Raw genomic sequence first — 23,554 nt, forward strand, 5'->3', positions numbered from 1 at the left:
AAATTGCTTTGAAATCATAACAAATTAGAGGTTGTAGACAGAATTGTGAAAAAGATTGTGTGTAGCAGTACAGGTTCCTCTCGAGCTAGTGCGCTGACTAATTGACTGCAATCATCAAAACATAACTTGCCAACTTCAATTGAGGGCCCCTCGATGCAATGTCCATTCATGTTTGTTTGTGAACAGACTTTGGTGGAACGTCCTGTCCTGGTTCTTCACTGGCTCGCAATTAAACATTTCCCCCACATCTCAAGGAATACACTCTATTTGATACTTCACTGCTGTTTGTCTCTCCAATTCTATGTGATTCACTGGGTGGTGGGATTGCTCAGTTCTTTTTCTTTCTTTGTTTAGATTTTCTTTGAAGCTGTTCCCCTCGTCTGTCTCCCATCTGAAACAAACACCAGCTCATCTTCTTTGATGAACTGCGTTTGGATTTGGAGGCAGAAAATGCTTGGGGGGGGGGAGACAGGCAATCACATGGATATACCCAATGGAAATGAAAGTTTTTACGAACAATTCTTTTGTTGGAGTTTGACTAATGCATTATTGTAGATGCATTTGCTGTGTTTTTTTTTTTCTTCTTAAACTAATAGAGTCAAAGACAAGGTAGCCTTTGGGTATGGCAGACATATTATAATCAATGTCACGTCGTGAAGCCAGTCAGCAGCAGTAAAACAAAATATCATTTTCATCAAGAAATATAAGTCTTACTGATTGTTACAAGATTGCAATGTCTCCTTGCTCCCATTACTTCTAACTTAGTATGCATGCAGTTGCCCCTTGAATCCCTAAAATCCACTACCCACTTGAAGCCTGGTAACATGGATTTGGGAGATTACACACACACACACACACACACACACACACACACACACATGCTTAACTGTTGGCACCCTTATGTTAAAGGAAGAGAAACACATTGGTCACCGAAATAACGGCACTAACAATCAGCAAAATAAACCCTTTAACAAAAAAAGAGTAACTAAAAAAAATGGGCATTGCTTTTGAATTGTGGCACAATATTATTATTACTATCATTGCTACCACTGCTACTACTGCTACTACTATTAATAATAATAATAGGAGAGAAATGATCAAATTATTGCACAAATGTTTAAATAAAAATCACTGCATTCAATTGATTTCTGTAATCTTAGTTAGACTTGTGTGCCACTCGATGCGAATTTTTGCCCACCACTCATGTGTAAATTGCTCCAGCTCTCTCTTTCAGAGTGGTGCCTTCGCCAGACTGCATATTTCAGACTGCAAATATTGAACAGGAACATAACTCGCCTCCTCCATGTTTATGTAGAACCAACATTGTTGTATGCTTCATTTGTTTAAATTTGTTTCAAATGTTGTTTCACCCATCCAGATGACTGGCAAATTTGGCAAATTCCGGTCTCATTAAAACTCATTCACTGATCCTGTCAAAGATCCGTTTTAACTGGGCTGGCAGTGAATGTGTTTTAATTTCAAGTCATTTCAGTAACGATTGTCCGTTGTCAATTTTTTTTTCAGAATCCAGGTACAAGTTGGGTCAAGAAAAGTTCCTCTACTGGTGTGACAAAAGATCTCTTTCAAACCCAAACTAAGATTTTGGAATTTCTTCCAATGGTCAAAATTGGAATTTGTAGTTGGAATACAAATACAGTACCTTTTGAGAACCAGTTCTGGAACTTTTCGACACCTCACACCTGAATTCTCACCAATCTAGCTGCTGTATAAAAAATGAAAAATGAGCACCTTTTTTCAAAAAATATACCAAACAATTTCCATAAAACCTTTGTGGAGGGGTTGATGCATGGTCCAAGGACATAAAATGCCTTTTTCCCTGGAGTAGGAGATAGTCAAACAAAAAGGGCCGAGGCTACAGGAGGAGGGTCACATGTTATGCCATGTGCACACGCTGTCACCTTTCTGCGTGTGGTAAATCACAGAAGGTGCACAAGAATTAAGCCTCTCATGAATAATGCCCATCTCTCAAAGTGGCTGCTGAGATGCCAGCACAAGTTCCATTTTTAGCAAGTGCCACTTTTCAAACTCCGAGCCTACAAATTGGAGAACACTTCGACAAAAAATAATTCAAGTCAAGTCAAGTTTATTTATATAGCCCTTCATCACACAAAAGTCTCAAAGGGCTTCACATGCCCACAGTTGACAAATACCAATGACAATCCCTGATCAAACCACAAAAGTGCAGGGAAAAACTTAAAAAATGAAATAAATAAATACCTGTATGCATGTTCTATGTACAATTAACACAACTGAGTAATTACAATAATCCCAATTGGGTAATATGTGGTGAGGTGGGAACTGAATTGAATTGAGGCGTGTACGGGTAGTAGTGGACCCTCAACGCGGCTCGCTGGACTTCTGTGATTCGTTACACAGAACGAAGGCAGCGTTGGCACGAGACATACATATGACACAAATGCGCAGATGAAGGTGGACAGAGACGACTGTAACCCTAACATTGATAAACTTGTATTACAAGTGTCCAAGATGGAACCTGACATTTATTTTTTGGTTTGTATTAGAGCAAATATGTCATTTCTTTCGATAGAGATTCACTGCACGTGTATACATTTAATAATTTCACATTTTCAAGTACATGTGTGCTGACATTATCTGGAAATAATACGATGAGTAAAATATAATGAGAAATGCAGAGTGACGATCAGGCCAAACATTACAAATGTGTATTTTTGTGACACATATATATTGTTTAACACTATTAATTTGTTGAAATATAACATATCAAATGCGTGTTGGGGTGTGCGTGTGTGTGTGTGTGTGCGTGAGAAGAATGTTTTCACCAGCTTTCCCGTGACAGATCGGGATGAATATAATAAAGACACACAAACGAGTGGGAAGAAAGATGAAGGAGTAGCGGTGAATAGCAGATGAACGGCAGAAACAAAGAAAGAACTTACAATGAATAAATCTCACTGAGACATGATTTGATTCACAGCTCTGTGCCAGAGAAGGAAAACACAAAAGAACAAGTGAAGGGCAAGTGAAAGACGAGAGAGGAGAAGAATAGCTATTCACATGTGACCATAGATCAGAAGAGGACACAGAACAAAAGTCTAATTTCCGGAGTAATTTGCTTAATTTGGAGTCTTTCTTCATTCACCCATGCTGTAATCCAGAAAAGTAGGAAATGGGAATTCCTCAACTCGGTGTACTAGATGTGAAAGTGTAATGGACTACCACTTGTAGTGATTTTTCCTACTTATAACAGAGTATATCTACATTTTTGTTTACTTTTTTTTTTTTTTTTTAGAATAATAGCAGGCTTTGAATTAAAAAAAACATAAACATCAAAATGTTTACCCTAGCTTTAGGTCCATTATGCAAATGAATTGGGGAGATCAAACATGAAGAAAATGCATCTAATTAGTGATTCCTTGTGACGAAGGAGTATGCTGCTTCAAGAATGCTGCACCACTATCTGCATTTTTTTTCTTTACCAAAAAAATGTATTTGTATAATCAATTTTTCTGAAAAACTGCTTCACATTTGTGTTGCATGGGCAGAGATGGGAAAAGTACTGACATTCTGGACTTGAGTAAAAGTACAATTACTTCCATAAAATGTGACTTTAGTAAAAGTACTAATTCAAATAATTACTCAAGTAAAAAAAGTACAGGCTCTAAAATGTACTTCATGAGTAAAAGTAAAAGGTTTTTACCAGATGTTTTCTCCTCATTTCAAGACAATTAAATTTAAAAGATCATCACTTAACAAACCCTTAAAACTGACTAAATCGCCTCATGAAGCCCTTGCAGCATTTTTTTTTACTCCTATAGATGGTGGTTTAAAGATGCAAAGGAAATTAATTACGTTTATACAACTTGCCTTAAATACATCTATAAATTATATGCTTAATGATGTCTACAGGACGGAACTTTTTTAATTAAATTTTTTTTTAATTAAAGCATTATACGGCGGCACAGTGGCTGACTAGTTAGCACGTCCGCCTCCCAGTACTGAGGACGCAAGATCGGCTTCGGCCTTCCTGGGTGGAGTTAGCATGTTCTCCACGTGCCAGTGTGGGTCTTCTCCGGGTACTCCGGTCTCCTCCCACATCCCAAAGACATGCTTGGCAGGTTAATTGGGCGCTCCGAATTGTCCCTAGGGATACTTGTGGTTGTTCGTCTCTGTGTCTTCGATTGGCTGGCAACCAGTCCAGGGTGTCCCCTGCCGACTGCCCGAAGCCAGCTGGGATAGGCTCCAACACCCCCGCGACCCTTGTAAGCGGTTGAGAAAATGGATGGATGGATGGATGGATGGATGGATGGATGGATAAAGAATTATAACTGTAATTCAACAAAAGTTGCCTCTGCCAAATCTAATATTGGGGTTTAAGGAACTAAGCGATAAAAGAAAAAGGGGGTCCTCAAAAGCAACACATACTGTCCACTTGTTTGAATTTTAATGTAATTTTTATGTAATTTTTTTTATTTTTAATTTAATTTTTTTACTTGTTAAAAAATAGTGACCACCCCGCCACAAACCCACCCGGCCCCTGGCCCTATACTAACTGCTTACAAGCTATATATGTGTAAACTGTACGTATACCGTATAGTTTATACAGTATAGTCTGCTATTGGCTATTGTGAAGTCAAACCTGATGTCTTAAAAATTATTTTTAACTTTATAGAGAGTGATGAATATTTAAACAAGTAAAATTAAGTTAAGCATATTAATATTGTAATGTTGGAAAATAAATTTGACATGAAAGTAGAAATTAAAATTAGACAACGAATGTAGAAAGTGAATAAAACTGTGAGATATTTTTTCGACTGGCGGGAGTAGACGGCCTGTTGTGCCCGGAGCATTTATGGTGTGGCATTGACATGGTGAGAGGCACGGTGTTTAGGAGTGCGAGTTTTACTATAAGGATGTTGATTGCTGGCTAATTGTTGGTTAATTGTTTGAATTCATATGCTCGGTTTCTACCCTGCTTTCAGTCACACGTGGTGAAGAGTTTATTGTGATGATTCTGAAGTAGGAGTTGAATGAGGGCTTATCTGGTAGCATTGGTTGAAGTGTATGTTTATAGGATAAAATGGGGAGGAAAAAAATAGAAAAAAAACATTTGCAATTGAATGAGTTTAAAACATGATTAGGCAATGTGTTAAAAAAAACAAAAAAAACAATGTAACATGATTGAGCTACGTGTTAGAAATTAATGTAAATGATTTTTAAAAATTAACTTCATGTGTTATTGAATGGTTCGTTGTATTGATATAAAATGGTTTGCATTGAATATGGAATATAGATGTATTTTGATACGTCCAGATTGTTTCAATGTGCTTGTAATATTCTGCATATATTGTTTTCGTGTTTGAAGGTTTTTCACCTAACGGTCAACCTAATGGTCGAGCCAGGAACATAGGAACGCAAAAGCTACTGTCACTTTTTAATTGTTGTCATGCCCGTAAAACAAAAGTAACGAGTAACGACCTTCTGTTTTGAAAATGTATCAAGTAAAAGTACAGATACTGTTTTTAAAATGGAAAAATGGATAATAGTAAAAAGTATTCTAAAAAAATAAATACTCCGTGAATTACAATGTACTGGAAAAAAAAAATTCTCAAGTACAGTAACAAAGTATTTGTACTTCGTTACTTCCCATCTCTGTGCATGGGCATCAATTTCTGACACCTGCAAACTAGTATTCCAGTCTAGAACCAATGGCCTAAATTCTACAATGTATGTGAAGCCAAGCTATTGGCAAGAAGCCCCCGCAAAGTCCCACTGTTGAAAACATTAAATGTGCTGAGGAGTCGTCACACTTGTTTTCTGGTTTATTTGGAACTGAAATTCTTTGAGGTTGAACTTGCAAGCTTTCCTATTTCTGCTGAAGTGTCAAATGCAATATTAAATGGAGGATAAAAAGATGGATAAAAGCCGACCCACAAGAGTAGCCAATGGTACTTTTCCGAAAAGTTGTGTTTCTTAGCTGAGAGACGTTTTAAAGACAGCTGCTGGACTGCTACTGCCAAAGATACAAAAAAAAAAAACAAAGCACAGGTCATGGGGACACTTTGATCCACCGTGACATACTCACAACAACACACACTATGCCTCACTAAACTAGAGCAGGAGAAAATACAGCACAACAGTGTTGCGTGACACTATATACTTTCTGCCCTTGCACAAAAAAACAAACAAAAAAAACACCAGCTGTCTTTTGCTTGCTCTCCCGTCACCACACATTTCCAAAGTGTCCTCCGGCCTCAGCAATTTCCTCATTTTCCTTTAGCAGCTCCGTTTCTAATTAATGCTATCTGACTTGCCACCCCAGCCCTTGATTTTGCGTCCTGGTCTACGACAGTAATGATGGCAGTGTTTGTAGCTGCCCCAAGGAGATGCACAAACTTCACTTTTCTTCTCCTCGTGCTCTCGCCGCGTCTTCAATCCATTTCTCATGCATTCCTTTAATCCAGAGGACTGCTCATGCTGTTCTCCCCTGCAGCTTCCATATATCTTCGCAGTTCCATCCCCTCCCCTCCTTTCACTTCATCCTCACTTATATCTTGTCTTTGCCTTCTCTCAATGTGGCTCTCGTACATTCCTTTCTGCCTATATCCGCAACATCCAATTTGCCAAACATTATTATCCGAACAGAGTACTAACACAAACTTTTTTCAACACATCTCTGATTCAGCTTTTCTCACTCTGATTTTGGATTCCTGGATACAATGAGTGCTAGTATGACATCAATTGATGTCAAAGTTGCGGAAGATTGTTGCTGATATAGGGGATAAGTCCTCCTAATATTTTTGTGAAAAGAATGGAGTTAAAATTGTACTTGCATTAGTGTACGCATAGTTAGGTTTAATGATAGTGACAATTTGACTCTACTGCTCACCGCTCCCTCAGTGGATGGTGTCAAATGCGGAGAACTAATTTCACCCCACTTCGATGGGCGTGACAATCAGCGGTACAGTCTGTGATTCCATCTGACCAGAAGAACCCACGTTAATTTGTGTTGATCTTTGTGTGTTACTTGCAAGCAGACCTCACGCAGTCTTTCACAGCTCAAGAGATGCACATCAACAGCCGCCAGACATTATGATTGCACACAAGCATACAGTCACACACTCTGATATGTGTCATCAGACTCCCAACATGAACCACAACATGCAGGCAATAAATGAAGGCCAAAGGGGAAGAGAGCACAACAGAACAAAAACATCTGAAACTGAATCAACACTTTCAGTCTATTCAACAGATGACTTTGAATTGAACACGTATTATAAGACACCAGCGAAGGAAATACTGTGTATCAGGGGTCCCAAACTACGGCCCGCGGGCCGGACCCACCTTCACATTTGGCCTGGCCCCCTGAAGAATATCAGAACCCCCGCCCCCCAAACTGGAAAAAAAAAATGTCCTTGACAATCGGCCATTAGCTCGGCCCTTCAGTCTGACGTTGCTTCCCGTCGTTATCAACGAGAACATAATGGTTCATTGATGGTCACGGATTGTCAACGCTGCTTGGTCAGTTGCACATTGATCGACACTCCATTCATACGTAAGTCCGTGCGCGCTTTCGAGTTGCGCCGGTAGTGACGTCATGTAGTTGACAAACTCGGCCTTCGGAGGACCCAGCCTTGTGAATTTGGACACAGGCAATGATGTGAGCCTCGATTAAATACACGTACTGAGCACCGACTGAATCACGTTTCTGTCCGTCGATCGGGATGAGAAAAGACGGTCCCTCTCGTTTTTGTTTCATTTCATGTATTTCTCGAGTCAAATCCCTTGCTGAACATGCGGAAGCACTCGGCGAAAGCCGGGTGTCTCAACTACGGGAACCGACGTGAGACTTAAGTGCCCATCTGTGAATGCAACTATCCCGCCACAATATGGCCAGCTGCAGGACAAGACAACAAAAATCACCTTTTTTCATTAACACTGGATGAGAGCACGGACACGCAGGTTACAGTGCAGCTGCTTATCTTTGTTCGTGGCGTTAGCGCAAACTTTGAGATACGCGAGACATCCATCCAGGGGACAAACACAGGTATGGTTTTTAGTGCATGTTTGTTGAATTTGGGGCAAAAACTGTGTCTGTGGTGTCATCTTCGGGTAAAACACTGGGATAAACTCAATTTGACTGTTTGTCCTCTCAGTGGATGAGAGGTTATTAGTCGTTCTGCCACCCACCGGCTCAGTCTCGTGCATGCCTCCTTAAACGGCTCCTTAGTGAGCTGGAGTCAGGGTAGTCGTGTTTTGCAATAATACAAAGTGCATACTTTTGTTCTGATGCTTTATTTCATAATTGTCGTTTGTTTTGAGTTTTTTAAATAATAGATGAATCTTTTATTGGTCTTGCTCAAAATAAATCTTTAAATAATTGGACAAGGTTTCATTAGACTTTTCCATAATAGATAAAGCATATTGACAGAGAGAGAACGTGTATGTATTAGCAAAACAATGCACTTAATATTTTAATGATGGTGTTTCATCAAACTCCATCAGTATTCCTATGCTTGATTGTGTACTCCAACTAATGTCCAGCAGTGCTTACAGAATCATATTATCTCACATAGAGGCACCCTGGCTGCTCTTCTTGAAGTCTGAAGGCTTCACTTTATCCAACAATCGCCAGGAGATTTTCAAATACAAGATCCTTGAGGAAAGAAATCCCAAGTGTGCAGCATGCAAAACCTTTTGGGAGGAAGACACATGAGAAGATGATAGAGGAGGAAAGTCAAACGGAGGGGTGCACACACACACGTGCACACACTGCAGGGAGGTAGGAAGTCACATCATCGCCCACAAGTCTGAAGAGGGTCGGGCGTAAATGCCATTTGCTCCCGTTTTTGGACTCCTTCAAAATGCCAGCTGCAGCATCACAGATAACCTTGGGATGATCTCTGCTGTTTCTCCTCAGCACGCCACAGTCAAAGGTCAGCTCCCGCTTTTTGCTTTCACTTCTTAAACAAGAACATGCAAAATCCACCATGCTTGCAAACATCTGTCAAATGATTGCATGTTTTTTCCCCTTTAACCTGTTTCAGGATTCAGTTAGTGGTAATTGCTTTCCTGTACGTTTTACAAAATATTCCCTGTAATCTTCAGCTAATCGTCAATCCCATCCTGCCGTGTTGCATAAATGAAGAATCAGGTGCAAAGTTAGTATTCAACACAGTACACTCACATATAGAATTCTCTGCTAACGGTCAATCTTGTCGACACAGCCCGAGGCTCCAACTGCTATGTCAGAGAACAGAGATAGTGTTGTCTGGCTTATCTGGGTTTCTCATCTGACTGCTAAAGTGTCGCCTGTGACCCCGACCAGACGCTGCCAAGCCATCACTTCATTTTGCAGTCATTGACTTCGAAACACAAAAACGGCAAAGGAATCTTTTGACATTTCATGCTTTTAGTCAAAATATTCTTCTTTTCTCTATTCATTGGACGAGACGTCTCAAACATTCTGCTTTTAAGAAGATGATCATCTTTTCCTCTAATAATTTCCACACACAAAGACATATACTCTCGCCCGGTGTGCTTGCCGCTGAGGCAGTCAGATAACATTTGTACAACTTGGCCAAATGGAGAAATTTGTTCTCTTTCTAAGCCCATCACAGCAGCAGCTTCTACATGCTGTAAAATTGTGGTGTTTGCAAAGAAACACCGACTTCTTTATGGGGGAGTTGAATAATTTCCCTCTCTCTTTCCACTTTGACAGTGAAATCAATGAAGACACTGGTTACAGATTATCTAACCTATATGCATCCTCCACGATTGAAGTCATTCCTCCAAGGGGTTCCGGCCAGGTGGTGTATATGACCACAACTTACTGTACTTCTCCATCTGCAGCAAATTGGACTTGTAAAGCTATTACTAATATTGCTACTTTTGCTTGGATGCTGTGTTCCCTTGTTTCACCTCTTCCCTATGTTCTCCACTGAGACAATCAAAGTTGTCTCCACGACAACGAGACCATATGTACATCCACGGGGAACATTGATATACATACATATTAAGGGTGTCACGATTTCGATTTTTTATCGAAATCGATCGAAATTACGTCACGATTTCGAGCATCGAAATAGAAGAGAGGACACACGATTCGATGCCCCCCCACCCCCGCCCGCGCCCGCCGCCACCGCCGCCACCGCCACCTCCCAGGAAAGCAAATGAGACGCAGCCATTCAGCTACTAGCTAACGGCACTTGTTAGCTGACTTCTCCTGCAGTCATGATGGCAAGCGCGGACAGACACAGCAATGGTGCTTCAAGCCGCTCCCGCTTCTCTCGTCACCAGTTTGGAAACATTTTGCGTTCCCGGTGAGTTATGTCGACAACGTTCACGTTGTCGATAAAAAGACCACAGTTGCAAGATATGCTATGTGCGCGTACTGTACTCGGCCACGGTGTTACGCCCGGCTCGTCAAGGGGAAGGGAAGTAACACAATAACAGAAAATATAGAGTAGATAAACACGGGTCGACTTTAACATCTGAGTAGTTTTAATTGAAATTTCAGGCAGGGGTTTGACAAGGGAGTGAAAGTGGAAGGTGAACAAATAATAACCGCATTTGACAGAACTGACAGAACGGAGGAGAAACAACAATAACCAATAGGGGTATAATACACGGATACACAATAGCGTCGCGCTGGCACAGTCGTCCAATCGGAGTGTCGCGCTGGCACAGTCGTCCAATCGGAGTGTCGCGCTGGCACAGTCCTCCAATCAGAGTGTCGCGCTGGCGCATTCAAACTGAAGTACCATTATACGGGCACCAGCCGACACAAACACACACATACATACTAGGGGAGCGGAGCCGGCGGCGGGCCCGAGCCGCCAGCCGTAACAACGGGAAACACGACAAACATGACGGGACATTTACGCAGGCATCACAAAGATTTAGATTTATCAAATTCAACTAGAAGTGGGAAAACAACGGTCCAACCAACTATTTCATCCTCATTTACAGTGAAACTTCCACACACTTCAGCTCGCGCGAAACGCCAGATCCATAGGTCTATTTATAGCAGCAGACCTGCAGCCTTGGAAAACGCTGGATTCAAACATTTAATTAGTGTACTTGAACCACGCTACAGTATGCCCAGCAACTGTAAATGTTGGGATATAGTTTGTTCAGGCTGTATTTGTTCCATGACTTTGGATACAATATATTTTTTGTTGTTGTTGCACATTGCACATTATTTTAAGAGGAACGCACAGCACACTGTTGTAACCAAAAACAGTCAATAGATGGCAGGCACCCACTGTGACTTTTTAGGGCCCGAGCAGCGACCGCTGCGAGGTCCCTATTGTTCCTGAAGGAATTCTTATTAGGGCCCGAGCAGCGGCGGCGGCGGTGCCGCTGCGAGGCCCTATTGTTTTTGTAGGAATTCTTCTTATTATTATTCTTATTATTATTATTCTTATTATTATTCTTCTCCGCAAACAATCGCATTTTTGAGACGCTAAACGTGAACGAAAACTCACCAAACTTTACACGCACATCAGGCCTGGCGAAAAATTTGATATTTTAAAGTCGCCATACATGATAACAGAAAAATGGCTCCATAGCGCCACCTACATAGGTTAAACGGATCCCTGTCCCGCTACGATTGTCCTATGGCGACGAAAATTGTGTGGCACCCGTAGCACATCCAGATGAACAAAAACCTCTTTGATGTGTGTACCCTAAAATAGACAGAAAGTGAGGTATGATCATCTGACTGTCCAATTTTGGCCCAGTTTTGCACATTTACAGGGGTCATACTTTTGCCCGCTTCTCCTACACGGTTAACCCGATTAACTTCAAACTTGGGATGGACCATCTCAACACCTGGGACAACATCATTGTAAAAAATCTAAAGTTTTTGATATACTATATGACGTCGGCGACGCATCAAATTTAGAGTTTAAAAATTCTTACTTCATGAAGCATTGCCGGTTGTACGTTTAATCTAGAGCTACGAAAATTTGTACACATATGTAACAGGCTATGACCTACAAAAAACTCTTTTTGAACCATATGCTAAACCTCACAGGAAGTCCGCCATTTTGATTTATTTTGGAACGTGTTGCCATTTTTTTGGCCATTTCATTGGGGTCTTATTTTAACGAACTCCTCCTACAGTGTTTATCCGATCATCTTCAAACTTGGTGTGATTCATCTTAAGATGTTGAAGATGAAAAGTTATTGAAAGCTTTGTATTTCGTCGCACGCTGTTGTCATGGCATGCACTGTTTGCAAAGGAAAAAAAATATCCTTAAAGAAGCATTGCCAGTTGTACGAAGCAGCTAGAGCTACGAAAATTTGTAGACATATGTAACAGCCCAAGATGTACAAAAAAGTCTCTTGGTGCCCTGTGCTAAACCCAACAGGAAGTCCCCCAGGGGCCGGGCATCACATTTTAAGCTAAAAAAAACTCCTCTTTAACAAAGCATACCCGGCTGTACGTTTCACCTAGAGTTACCAAAATTTGTAGAGGTATATAACAGCCCTCGAGGTACAAAAAACTCTTTTTGAACCATATGCTAAACCTAACAGGATGTCCGCCATTTTTATTTACTTTGGAATGTGTTGCCATTTTTTGGGCCATTTCATAGGGGTCATATTTTAACGAACTCCTCCTACAGAGTTTATCCGATCATCTTCAAACTTGGTGTGACTCATCTTAAGATGTTGAGGATGAAAAGTTATTGAAAGCTCTTTATTTCGTCGCACGCTGTTGTCGTGGCATGCACTTTTTGCAAAGGAAAAAAATCCCTCTTAATGAAGCATTCCCAGTTGTACGAAGTAGCTAGAGCTACAAAAAATTGTAGACATATGTAACAGCCCACAGTGTACAAAAAAGTCTCTTGGTGCCATGTGCTAAACCCAACAGGAAGTCCCCCAGGGGCCGGGCATCACATTTTGAGCTAGAAAACTCCTCTTTAACGAAGCATTCCCGGTTGTACGTTTCACCTAGCGCGATGATAATTTGCAGGCATACATAAGAGCCCACGATGTACAAAAAAGTCTCTTGGAACCATGTGATAAACCAAACAGGAAGTCTGCCATTTTGATTTACGATGGGATTTGTTGCCATTTTTTGTGGCCTTTTTGAGTTGTCATATTTTAACGAACTCCTCGTACAAAGTTCATCCGACCGTCTTCAAACTTGGTGTGTTTCATCTTAAGATGTTTAAGATGCAAAGTTATCAAAAGTTTTTTATTTTGTCGCACGCTGCTGCTATAGCGATGCAGTTTGCCAAGTGAAGTGCTGCTTTGTTTTTTTATCTATACATGTGTGAAAACTTATGAAACTTTGCAAACACATCAGACTTGTCATGAACATGAATTTTTAGAGATTTATTGTGCAATTTGCAATAAATAGCGCCCTCTAGACATTTTTATGAAGTATTTCCGATTGTATGATTCTGCTAGATTTGTGAAAATTAGGACAGACCCCTATCAGCCTAATACCTACAAAAAAGTATTATGTAGCCATTTGCCAAACCAAAGAGGAAGTCCGCTATTTTGATTTTATTTTGGGAATTATACATCATTTTTGGCCTCTTTCATTAAACTTTGCACAGACAAGGCATGGAAAAAACTAACATTTTAAATGGTCCTTGTTCCATGTAACAGTACCCCAACGTGCCAGTACCCTGACGTGCAAGTAACCCAACGTTGTGCTCAATAGCGCCCTCTATGCATTTTTATGGAGCATTTCCAATTGTATGATTCAAGCGATACACAACTAAAGATGACGACCTAGATTTGTGAAAACTGGGAGGCATACCTATTAGCTTAAGACCTACAAAAAGTATTCTGTAGCCGTATGCTAAACCTAAAAGGAAGTCCGCCATTTTGAATTTATTTTGGGAATTGCACACCATCTTTGGCCTTTTGCACTCACAAAGCTTGTCAAAAACATTTTAGATGGTCCTTGTCCGATTTGACAGTACCCCAACGTGCCAGTACCCCGACGTGCAAGTACCCCAACGTGGCCCAGGTTGCGAGGGCCCTTTATAGCTGCTCGCAGCTCTAGTTATTATTCTTCTTCTTCTTCTTTTTCTTTGTTATTATTCTTTTCCGCAAACAACCACATTTTTGAGGCACTAAACATGAACGAAAACTCACCAAACTTTACACGCAGATCGGGTCTGGCGAAAAATTTGATATTTTAAAGTCGCCATACATGATAACAGAAAAATGGCTCTGTAGCGCCACCTACATAGGTTTAACGGATCCCTGTCCCGCTACGATTGTCCTATGGCTACGAAAATTGTGTGGCACCTGTAGCACATCCAGATGAACAAAAACCTCTTTGATATGTGTACCCTAAAATAGACAGGAAGTGAGGTATGAGTATTTGAATGTCCAATTTTGGCCCATTTTTGCACATTTACAGGGGTCATACTTTTGCCCGCTTCTCCTACACGGTTAACCCGATTGACTTCAAACTTGGGCTGTACCATCTCAACACCTGGGACAACATCATGGTAAAAAATCTAAAGTTTTTGACATACTATATGACGGTGGCGGGGCATCAAATTTACAGTTTCAAAATTCTTACTTAACGAAGCATTGCCGGTGGTACGTTTAATCTAGAGCTACGAAAATTGGTACACATATGTAACAGACTATGATCTACAAAAAAGCCTGTTGGTGCCATATGCTAAACCTAACAGGAAGTCCGCCAGAGGCGAGGCATCAAATTTTGTGTTTCAAAATTCTAACTTAATGAAGCATTCCCGGCTGTACATTTCACCTAGAGTTACCAATATTTGAAGACATATGTAACAGCCCTCAAGGTACAAAAAACTCTTTTTGAACCATATGCTAAACCGAACAGGAAGTCCGCCATTTTGATTTACTTTGGAACGTGTTGCCATTTTTTGGGCCATTTCATAGGGGTCTTATTTTAACGAACTCCTCCTACAGAGTTTATCCGATCATCTCCAAACTTGGTGTGATTCATCTTAAGATGTTGAAGATGAAAAGTTATTGAAAGCTTTTTATTTTGTCGCACGCTGTTGCCGTGGCATGCACAGTTTGCAAAGGAAAAAATTCCTTCTTAATGAAGCATTCCCAGTTGTACGAAGCAGCTAGAGCTACGAAAATTTGGAGACAAATGTAACAGCCCACAATGTACAAAAAAGGCTCCTGGTGCCATGTGCTAAACCCAACAGGAAGTCCCGTAGGGGCTGGGCATCACATTTTGAGCTAAAAAACTCCTCTTTAACGAAGCATTCCCGGTTGTACGTTTCACCTAGCGCTATGATAATTTAGAGGCATACATAAGAGCCCACGATGTACAAAAAAGTCTCTTGGAACCATGTGCTAAACCAAACAGGAAGTCCGCCATTTTGATTTATGATGGGATTTGTAGCCTTTTTTTGTGGCCTTTTTTAGGGGTCATATTTTAACTCCTCCTACAAAATTCATCCGACCGTGTTCAAACTTGGTGTGTTTCATCTTAAGATGTTTAAGATGCAAATTTATCGAAAGTTTTTTATTTTGTCGCACGCTGCTGCTATAGCGATGCATTGGTTGCCAAGTAAAGTGCTGCTTTGTTTTTTTTTTATCTATACATGTGTGAAAACTCGTGAAACTTTGCACACACATCAGACTTGTCATTAACATGAATTTTTAGAGATTTCTTGTGCAATTTGCAATAAATCGCACCCTCTATACATTTTTTATGGGGCATTTCCGATTGGATGATTCAAGCGCGAAATAACTAAAGATGACTTGACTTGACCTAGATTTGTGAAAACTCAGAGGCATACCTATTATATTATTATTATTTTTTGTACCTTACAAGATTATCTCTTGTGCCACATTAAACCCCTTTGCAGGCCTGAGCCAAACCACGGTCCATACATTTGATACCACTGCTTTATTTCAATGGTCAAGTACTTCATAACCACACCTACTTATGCTTGTCCTTGCATATATAGTAGACAACAAAGAGCTCTTTCAACAAAAGACATTTCCATCTACAAAGTCATACAAGGTAAGCACTCTATAAATTCTGCAATCACTACACTTCTATTCCTAAATTATCACTTCAAATACCAACAATGGTTAATACAGCTACAAATTTCTTGTATGTTTATGAAGTATGATACTGTATTTATTTCTACTCCTTTGCTTTTCTACAGAACATGAACAAATCACCAAGCAAATTCTCTTTTGATAAAGACCCTCTAATCATCTCCATACGCAAAGATTGCCAACTTTTTTCCGTAAGTATACAATACATAAACTAAACAGGACAACTTTCTCAATCATATACAGTATGCCATACATATATGTATTAAGTTCTCATTTATTAACAGGTTTGTTAAAGGCACCTTTAGTGTGTTTTTCTGTTTGTAATGTTTCTCCACGAGCACGTCTAGCCATTGATATCATGTAGAACACATATGCTAACCTTTTAGAGACAATTGAAGCTTACTTGCACAGTAGCCACTATCTTAACCACTTAATTCACATGTCTACTTGACAACTTATTACATGTAGTGAAATGGTACTTTGTGCGTCTTATGCTTTTTTCTGAACACTGCTTTTCAACTCTTTCCTTAAAACCAATACATGCGGTACTGTTATACTGTATAAATATATATGTCCGTGTGTATATATTTGTATATTCTTTCAAATAAACTCGTTTTGACACACACAGCCATTGAGTAACATGCAACACGACCACAACGTTTTGCACCAACACGTTACACTTACATAACCATTTATGTACCTGTCGTATCCTTACTTTTATTCATCATTTCATCACACAATCCTAAAACATTGCTTTTTGACCCAGATGATTCAACTATACCATTTTTGCGTGTCTTATTACTTACTAGCTATATTATTTATTAACGGGCAAAAACTATGAATATAAGATCACCGTCAAATATTACGTCTGTAATATCCATATACAGTGCATTACATAATATGCATTTGTATTAAGACACTACCATGCTAAAAATATGCACACGACTGTTCTGTAAACTACACCTAAGACAACCAAACTTCACAGATCTAACATGATTCTTCATTCTTTTTTGTTCTACAGATGTATCAAATGCTGCCACAGAGACAGAAGAAGCCACTGAGGACATGCACGAAGACGATGATCACAATATAACAGGACAGGTTAACCCCCCTGAAGTTTTAGCCCGCAGGTCAAAGCGTCCTAGGACTAATTCATCCATGGAGGTTACATTATCCTAAGACAGACTATGTGCTAACCCAAACTCTTTGACCCCAAGGGATTCATCTGTCCCAGAAAACTTTTACACTAAAGAGTTTATCTGTCCTAGGGCGCTGTTAACCCCAGGTTAAAGTGTTATTTAATCTGTCCTGTTACAACAGCTATACATAAACAGCTGCATTCCTCTCCTGTTCCATCTCTCGCACTTCTTTCATCTCTTTTTCTCCTCTACTTATACCTATGCTTGCTCATGTGCTTTTTTCCCCTTTAGATGATGTCATTGGTTAGCCTGCTTCAAAGCTACATTTTTTCTTGAATAACTGTCACACATTTACTGTTTGCTGGACCCTACAAAACTGTCACAATACTTCACTATGTCATGAATACATATGTGTTGCACAGCGACACCACATTAAGAGTCATCAAAAAGCTTTTTATTTGATCACACACCATCTCTGTGCCATGCAATGTTTTCAAATGAACAGATGCTGGTTTTGAATATCAAACGAGCGACTTTTCATGAAACTTTGCACACACATCAGAAAGTCCACACTTTTGAATTTATTTTGGGAATTGTGCATCATTTTTGGCCTTTTACTGCACCTTTTTACACACAAGGCACGGCAAATGCATTTCTATTTTCCATGGTCCTTGTCTATTTAACAGTACCCCAACGTGCAAGTCCCCCGACTTGCATATACCCCAACGTGGCCCGGGTTGCGAGGGCCCTTTATAGCTGCTCGCAGCTCTAGTTGTTTTTGTTTTTTTATTTTTTATTTTACACTTCAGTAAGAACAAGACGGTTAACTTTATATTGTAAATAAATTCTTTGAATTTGATCATTCCTGCCTAATGTCAATTATCATATATTACATAAATTTACACAAAAATAATATGGAAATTGCATCACCTATATGTAGCCGATCTTTTGAAATAAGATTTACTGTACAATGAATAGAACCAATGATCATAGACTAGCCTTAGCCTACAGAAGCATATGCCTCTGTGTTATAAAGTGGGGGAGCGGAAAAAAAAATAAAAAATAAAAAAATCGAAAAAAAAATCGAATCGTGACCCCAAAATCGAAATTTAAATCGAATCGTGGAGTTGGCGAATCGTGACACCCCTAATACATATGCACATGTCCTCACATGCTCACAATGCTCCCCTTTGGGAACATAGCCCAAGTATTGTATCCCAATTACCCCCCTCCCCATTTATTATATTTAATATAGTAGAGAGGCCAGGTTCACCACACAGCGGAACCTGTGTGTACGCGTGTGTGGTGTTGAGGGGCGCTGTGGGCGGCGAGGGTTTGAGACCTGCATCTATGAGACTTCTGACAGGCGAGTGAATTGTTTCTAGTGAAGCCCTCAACCACACAATGCTTCATGCCCTGACAATATGATTTAGGCCTACAGAAGCCATTAGTCACTGTTCGCTTAACTGCAGCTGCTGTGCAGCGCCAATGATCCGTGACATAAATAACCATGCTGCAAAAGCATGAGAAAAGAAACAGAAAACCTAACAAAGTGTTTTTTTTCTTTACTACGTTTGTGAATGCTGCTCACTGCTCATCTGTGCGCTTTTGTGACCTACACTCAGTTTTCTTTTATGCTAATTCTGTCTGCCAATGTCATCTGATCTAGAAGTACAGAGCATAAACTGTGAGGGTTTGATAAAGACTGCAATGAATGTAAAGTGTAAACAGCCTCAAATGGCCTTGAACCTACAGCACTGTGCCTAAGTGTGCATGGATATTGCAAATGAATTTCCCATTCATAAAGACTCATCATGCTTTTACCGGAGTACCAGATTGACAGTTGGACTCAACTAATCTATTTCATTATATTTAATGCCCCCCCCCCCCCCCAATAGTCTAAGCATATTGAAAATTGCCTTGATATAAAATGTCTGATTAGTTTGGTGCAACACACTTTTGGATGCAAATCCACACATTTACGAAGTGAGGACTGCTAATTTCCTCAATTAATTTCATTCTATCCCATCACATTTGAAGAAGAACGTGTGATTGCATGTTAATTAGTCCTAAAAAAAAAAACAAAAAAAAAAAAAACAAAAAAAACAAGCCGAGTTCAATGTAACTGTTTCAAATTACACAAAATACTGTGCAAAAGTCAAAGAGTATGTCTTACATCATTTTGACTCTATAATAATATACATCTAGAATGTCAGAACTCCGCCCATGATGAACTGACGAAAAAAATAACAAAAAAATGTGACATGCCATTAATATGTTTGTTTGACACATTGTTTATTAGTGAGCTGGCTATTTTCTAGTCCATGTAGCATGGCTTACAGATTTTGGAAGTTGGACTGTTCTATTGATGCCATATTGACAAAATTCTTGGCTTTGCCCCTTATTCAGATCATCACCGAATGTGAAGAATACAGATACAGCACTAACTATAAAAAGAGTATATACCAACAAACATCTTATAAAACCACAGATGAGTCTAAAAATATACTTTTCAATGTGGGTGTAAAAATTTATGTTGAACACAGAAGAATGGCTTTTAAATGGCTCTCAGTAGTCTAAATAATAAAATCTAATATTGCAATAAGGCAATGATGCAACTGTGAGGAAATGAATTGTGATTCTGTATGGTCATTACTATATCAATAGAATGGTACGATGTGAATTGTCAACGTCAAAGTCATGGATGCTGAATAAAGCTCTGTGTATGCGGTTTTAACCTTGTGAAGTGCTTTGTGACCTCCGGTCTGTGAAAGGCGCTACACAAATGAAGGTTACTTACTTACTTCTTGTAATGGGTGACTAACTGCAAATGAAACACATGAACGTTACAAACAGCATGGCGGATGCTGGTACGGTCGTTGCCCTTTGTGTCACGGTGACACCAAATCATCCCTGACCTTATCAAATTTTACAGTTGCTGACCTTTCTCCTGTTCCTTTAAATGTGAAGCGTGGCAGTCAGAAGGCTACATTTGTGATATAATGACCCTAAAAGAATATGTTTGTTAACGAGCATGAATATAAACTCTTCGACACACGCCTACAAAAAAGAAGATCAAACAAGATGTTGTCTAATTATGTTCAGATCGACTTTCACGGCATCCTTTGAAGCCGTTCCCTTCGAGCATGTGAGCTTTCACACGGAGACAAATTAAACTGAAGTCACCTTCCGCCCCGACCCGCAGCCCGATAACCAATTTTCTCCCAGTGGATTCATGATACTTGGTGACATGACAGTGGAATCGCCTTACACTTGGTGATAACGATTTAAAGGATGGGTGGGTGGTACAGAGCAGCGGGGTAGCGAGCGCTCTTCCGTGTCATCTTCCACCACAGATTTGCAAAGGTGTTCTACTTTAAAACAAAATATACCCCAACCTATAGGCACACTTTGTACTGTTAGTGGAATTACTTGGAAGAATTACTTAGGTGATTATGCAAGGTGCCAGAGGAATACTCTTAAAAAAAAAATACATTATCACTGTAAAAGTATTGGCATAAAACAATTACACAAAATGGCTGCAGATCCAATTTATTATATTTATTTTAACTCAGTCTAAGAGTTATGGATGTTCATTTAAATGAAATTAGCAAAACAGGTGCATTCTTTAACAAACTTCAGTCATTAGTCATTGAAACCTAGTTTCAAGTGAACATTAAATTGAAAGTAAGGACATACCAATTATCGGCCGGGCAGATTACCACTGCCAATATTCAGCATTTTGACAGATATTGGTATCCGCATTTTTTAATTATATCTCATAATAAATCCATTTAAAACCATATTAACTTCACGACCTTGGAAGCTTCCACGCACCTTTGTTATTTGTTTACAATTAAACCGAAGTAAGACAAGTGAAAATTTAACATTTCAGATTTTTGAAACTTTCTTTACTGTAGAAAACAATCAGGAGCTATTCACTTGTTTACATTTTCATTTCAGTAAACATATTTTTAAGACATTTTAACAAAGTTGAGAATTGGAGTTTGTATTATAATATTTGTTTTAATTTTGTTGTCAATATTTTCCCTTTTAGTGAAAGTGAATATCGGCTGTAATCAGCCTCCTTGCCTACTAATAATCAGTATCGGCCCGGAAAAAACATATTGGTCTACTTCTAATTAAAATGTAAACTATGCATCAAAAGAGAAAGAGAAAAATAATTGAGCTAGGCCTAGTCATTTATATTTAGACATTTGTGACAACTATTTACTACTTTTGACAACTGAGAGCGCTTTTGATACAAAGCAAAAGTTACCATTTTGTTGCTGTATAGTTTTTAGAGGGAGTAAATCGGCTGCTTGGAAAACAAAGGTGAGCATGTCACAGGTACTTACTGCACAGACTTTGAGGACTGGGACCTGAACTTGTTGAATTCGCCTGGAGCGGTCCACTCTGTTCCCAACTGTAAGAGACAAGCCGAGACAAGAATCAGAGGTGGTAGTCGATAAAGGAGGAGATATGACAAATAGAAGAAATATGGACTGGCAGAGCAGAGTACAACTCAGTGGATGGTGGAGAATACACTAACAACGTGCTAACCATCAATAATACAGCATCAGCACTGTGCTCCATCAGTCACTCACAGGGTTTAAGGAGGATGCTTTAGGACATGGAAAGAATATGTGGGTATGGTTTTCCCTGTGACTATCAATTTGCATATGCAAAGAAAAGCAGATTCTAAACAAATCAAATGGATGTGATATCTGCATCGATAGTGGTCAGTGAAGGCGGAAGGTCCATTCATTCATTGTTAACGACCAAAAATCTGAACTCCACGATGGAGCAAAAATAATTGAAAAGGGTTGCTGGAGACGACTCAGCATGCCTGCTGAGAAAAACATGAGCACTGGCACAGATTCCAGGGCAGTGTGCAGGCCCCTTAATTTGACAATTTGCATTAATACATGCCAACATAGCATATTGACATACATCAGCCCTTTAACAGACTAATTTCCACGAGAAAAGTGTGTAAAGTATCATGTAATTCTCAATTGTAAAGATGCTTATATGAAAGCATGTCACAGATGTGTTATTTAAACACCTGCTGTAACACTGACTTGAGAATGCACTGTAAAATTTCAACCCTCGAAGGCTACTTTTAAGATTTCATGATGTTTTGATCAGCTCAACCACAGAAAGTAGAGCATCAGAATTTCGTCTCAGGTTTTTGGCTTTGGAAGAATAATCCTTGAAGAGGCGACAACATGCTGATGGTTTCAGAAGAGAAACACGGCACATTGCACAGTGCATGCTGAATAAGTTTGACAGATCAAAATGGAATAAAACCAGAACCTCAGCAGAAGTTAGTTGAGGGGAAAATTCAATCACCAAACAGTACATGGGGATGAAAAATATACAGCATGGTATATTATTTCTGTCTACACAGCAATGAAACATATCAGCAAGTTGAGAGGTAGAAGCTGAATGTGGCTCAGTTATACAAATTACGGTAATGTGGAGACAAAAATGTATAATTGCAGTTCTGATTATTATTTGACAAGTGTGATTGGTAAACAAAATGACATGGTCACATTTAAGCATTACATTGAACATAAACTAGTACTAAAGAGCAATAACATCTTTATTGAGAAGTACCACAAAATAGAAGTAAGTTTCTTGCGTTTGTAACGATTATCGGCCGGTTGTAACTTTTTGCAACCTCAGTTCCAAAGGAATTGAGCTCCTGTGGCCTGAACATGCCACTGTGGGGGGTGGGGAGGACAAGAACATCCCCCACAAACAGCCACACATGCTCTGACTGACACGCACACGCGCACACACACACAAATCAGAACAGTAAAAGCCTTCTTAGAAACTTGACTTTCTTATTTTGCAACAGAACAATGAATTATGAAATGTTATGTTTGCCATTTGTGAAATGTTGACTCCATGAAATGTCATGAAAATGTTCCATTGCAGTGGCAGATTCTCCACTAAACTTTCATGTGTATGCACGTTTTAGCAGTTTTTAACGTTTTTCATTTGAGGTATTCAATTGTACGTGTTGCATTGGTTGAATTCTGACCTTAGAATCTTAACACACATGGGATCCAGATTCAATCTGATTAGTCTACCAAAAACCTCCCCCAGCTGGTAACTTTCCACTTTGGTTTCACCAGACCCCCTGGTGTGGAGGCCGCCGCCTTCCCAATTTAAAAGCACGCTCACTGCGTGCTGCTCTCTCTCTTCTTCGCTGCTCTTTGGCTCCCGCTCTCTTCACTGCTCCTTGGCTCCTCTTGGCTCTTTCCTGGTCTCCATCGGCGCGGCTGCCAGACAAAGGGCTAGCCCAGCTAGCTTAACCCTCAGCACACGGCAATGCACAGAAGCCATCGCGTGTAGCGACAGGCGCA

At 39.7% G+C, this 23,554-nt stretch overlaps 1 protein-coding gene across 1 annotated transcript in view; it reads right to left on the bottom strand.

The window, feature by feature from the left end:
• The window catches only part of b4galnt4a (beta-1,4-N-acetyl-galactosaminyl transferase 4a), a 164,737-nt gene that overhangs the window by 28,745 nt on the left and 112,438 nt on the right, over positions 1-23,554 (bottom strand). Inside the window, exon 7 of the mRNA XM_077515998.1 lies at positions 21,539-21,606. Within this exon, the coding sequence (XP_077372124.1) occupies positions 21,539-21,606 (68 nt within the window). The remainder of the gene's footprint in view (positions 1-21,538; positions 21,607-23,554) is intronic.

The sequence above is a fragment of the Festucalex cinctus genome, chromosome 3, assembly GCF_051991245.1.
Source record: "Festucalex cinctus isolate MCC-2025b chromosome 3, RoL_Fcin_1.0, whole genome shotgun sequence".
Lineage (NCBI taxonomy): Eukaryota > Metazoa > Chordata > Actinopteri > Syngnathiformes > Syngnathidae > Festucalex > Festucalex cinctus.